Source organism: Etheostoma cragini, unplaced genomic scaffold (assembly GCF_013103735.1).
Source record: "Etheostoma cragini isolate CJK2018 unplaced genomic scaffold, CSU_Ecrag_1.0 ScbMSFa_4063, whole genome shotgun sequence".
Lineage (NCBI taxonomy): Eukaryota > Metazoa > Chordata > Actinopteri > Perciformes > Percidae > Etheostoma > Etheostoma cragini.
Window position 1 is genome coordinate 1 of NW_023268396.1, and position 3,201 is coordinate 3,201.

The window sequence follows — 3,201 nt, forward strand, 5'->3', positions numbered from 1 at the left end:
CTCTCTCTCTCTCTCTCTCTCTCTCTCTCTCTCTCTCTCTCTCTCTCTCTCTCTCTCTCTCTCTCTCTCTCTCACTAAAGTCATGACGTCACGCAGCCCTCCCCCTCCCTCCCTCCCCTCCGTCTCCAAAATTTCCCTGAAGGAGGAGAGCCTCAGCAGAGAGGAGGAAGGGAGGACCGGGACGAGACGGAACCGCAACTTCTCCCTCTTCTTTATGTAGTTTCTCTCTCTTTCTCCCTCTCTCTCTCTCGCACTCTCTCTCTCTCTCTCTCGCGCGCGCTCCCTCTCTCCGTGGTATTTGCTGTTGTTACGGTTTAACTCGCAGTGATGCTGGACACGCTCACCTTCCTCCTGGAGAAACTCTTCCTCCTCGCCCACGTCAAGCTGTCCAGCCTGCTGCCCCCGCGGGGCCGCGCAGAGCGGGACGAGTCCCGGCCGGAGTCCGGGCCCCCCCCTCCTCCTCCTCCACTCCAGTTTCAGCGGGGGGACCTGCTGGAAGTCCCGCGCACGCTCTTCACCCACTTCGGCATCTACCTGGGCGAGAACCGGGTGGCGCACCTCATCCCGGACGTCCTGCCCGCGCTGACCGCGGACGCGCGGAGGATCCAGGTGATGGTGACGAACACGCGGCTGCTGCTCGGGGTGCTCTCCAAGCGCGCCACCGTCCGCGTGGACTCCGTGGAGGACTTCGCGTACGGGGCCGGGATCCTGCTCAACGCCATGGACCGCGTGGTGGTCGGGAGCGCGCTGTCCGGGGAGGAGGTGGCCGTGCGCGCGGAGCGGCTGGTCGGCGCCGTGTCCTACAGCCTGCTGTGGAACAACTGCGAGCACTTCGTCACCCACTGCCGCTACGGGGCCGCGCAGAGCCTGCAGACCGACCAGGTGAGGGCGCGCGCGCCAAAAGCCGGCCACAGTATCGCGATATGTTCAGTGACAATACTGCATTGGGGGGGGGAATCACCAAACGCCTCCCGTTCGTTCAATATCATCACGATACCTACGCCACGATACGATATTATTGCGATTTTCAACATATTTCAATATTCTGCGATTTATAACTTTTTTTTTACAACTTCTAATTTTTCCCAATTTCTAATGACGTCCCCAAAAGGAAAGTTGTTCATATCTCTTCAATGTTATCTCTGCGGAATGGCTCTTTTATTCCATATTATATGTATATTTGGGTTGGTCAGTTTGTCTCATTTTGCAAAAATGTCCCAAAAAAAAAGCTTCAAAAAACGTGGAAACAAAAAAGAACAAAAGTGTCAAAAAGCACAGAAAAAAATAGATTTTTACGTCGGGAAAAGTGACAAAATGTACAGAAAATATCTATCAGAACATTGCAAAATGTTTAAAATTGTATCGTGACACAAGTGTTGTGATGATATCGTATCGGGGGCGTCTGGTGATCCCCCCCCCCCCCCCCCCCCCCCCCCCCCCCCCCCCCCCCCCCCGCCCCCCCGCGCCCCCCTTTATACAATAGCCTTCTAGGGAAGAGGAGTCGGACCACATGTGGAAAAATGTCGCCTATTTCTGAGAAAAAAGGTGCATTTTCATCGTAATGGGGTTTTAAAATGTATTTTACAAGGTAAAACGTCCCGGGGGGGGGGGGGGGGGGGTCTGTAATCGGTCACATGACATCGAAATTCATTTTGAGGCAGAAACCACTTTTGAGGGACAGGTTTGGGGCTGCGATCACTTTTTGGCAAGTGCTAACCCCCCCTGTCCTCGGCTCAGATTTGACCCATTTTCAAGTTTCTATGACAGAAATTTGGGTTTGTTTCAACCAATTTGTCAAAAAAATAACGCAGATGGTTCCCTACGACGCCCATAACGAGTAAAATACACGATCAGTTCACTACTTTCACTACATTTGGTTTAATAACGTGTAATAACATTGGAAAAAAAAGATAAAGGAATGCTAAAAAAAAGCTTAAAAAAGTTGGAAAAAAACAACAGAAATGTCCAAAAGCTCTGAAAAAATTGATTATTACGTCGGTAAAAGTGACACGAAACTTGGAAAAAAGTGAGAGAAACATCAGGAAAAGTGACAAATACATCAGTAGGCGACAAAAATGTAGAAAAAAGACGACCAAATAGTTTTTTAATTTGAAATTTAGACCCAGAAAAACCAAACTTGCATGTAAGACAACACAAGGGTTAACAGTAAAAAGCACTGAGTGGGTTATATCTCTATATATATATATATATATATATAGATAATATATATATATATAATCTCTATACTCTATATACTCTATATACTCTATATACTCCATATAATGTATATACTCTATATAATGTATATAATCTATATAATGTATATAATCTGTATTCAGATGGACGCCTCACCAGTTAAATCAAGTCACTTTAAGGGGAGAAATACACTTTAAAACCCAATGTAGGAGCTCAGATCACTTTTTGGCAAGTGCAGGAGTGCATGTTATGGGTCGTACTGGCCCTTTAAAACACATTTCAACAGCTGAGATGTCTTGGTGGGCGATAACCAATAAAATAAAATTGAAATCAAGTAATTTTGAGGCAGAAACACAATTTTAAACCTAATGGTGGAGCTGCGATCAGTTTTTGGCTAAGGCAGAAGTGCATGTTATGAGTCGTACTGGCCCTTTAAAACACATTTGAAAACAAAAAAAAAACTGTGAAATCAATTCCCTTGAAGGGGAGAAATACACTTTAAAACCCAATGTAGGAGCTGAGATCACTTTTTGGCAAGAGCAGAAGTGCATGTTATGGGTGGTACTGGCCCTTTAAAACACATTTCATCACCTGAGATGTCTTGGTGGGCTATAACCAATAAAATAAAACTGAAATCAAGTCATTTGGAAGCAGAAATACACGTTAAAACCCAATGATCACGTTTTTGCAAGTGCAGAAGTGTAGAAGCGTCTGTATTTATGTACTGGCCCTTTAAAATAAGTTTGAAATATACATCACTTTAAGGGGAGAAACCCACTTCTAAACCCGTTGTAGGTGCTGCGCTCACTTTTTGGCAAGTGGCATGTTATGGGTCGTACTGGCCCTTTAAGACACATAAAACCCATGTGGGGGCAGAAACGACCTTTCTGTGACGAGGTGCTGTGATCACTTTTTGGGCAGACTGTCCCTTTTTCGGCGCATGCCGGTCGCGGCGGCGTCGTTCACGCAGGCGACGCCACATTTTCACGCCGGGGGGGGGGGGGG

General features: G+C 47.0%; 1 protein-coding gene across 1 annotated transcript; it reads left to right on the forward strand.

The window, feature by feature from the left end:
• Positions 1-161: 161 nt before the first annotated feature.
• LOC117941032 (lecithin retinol acyltransferase-like) lies at positions 162-882 on the forward strand (the record flags this gene model as incomplete). The annotated part of the gene is made up of 1 exon (XM_034866138.1): positions 162-882. A coding segment is annotated over exon 1 (555 nt), but the record flags the coding sequence as incomplete, so codon positions are not given.
• Between the last annotated feature and the right edge of the window lie 2,319 nt (positions 883-3,201).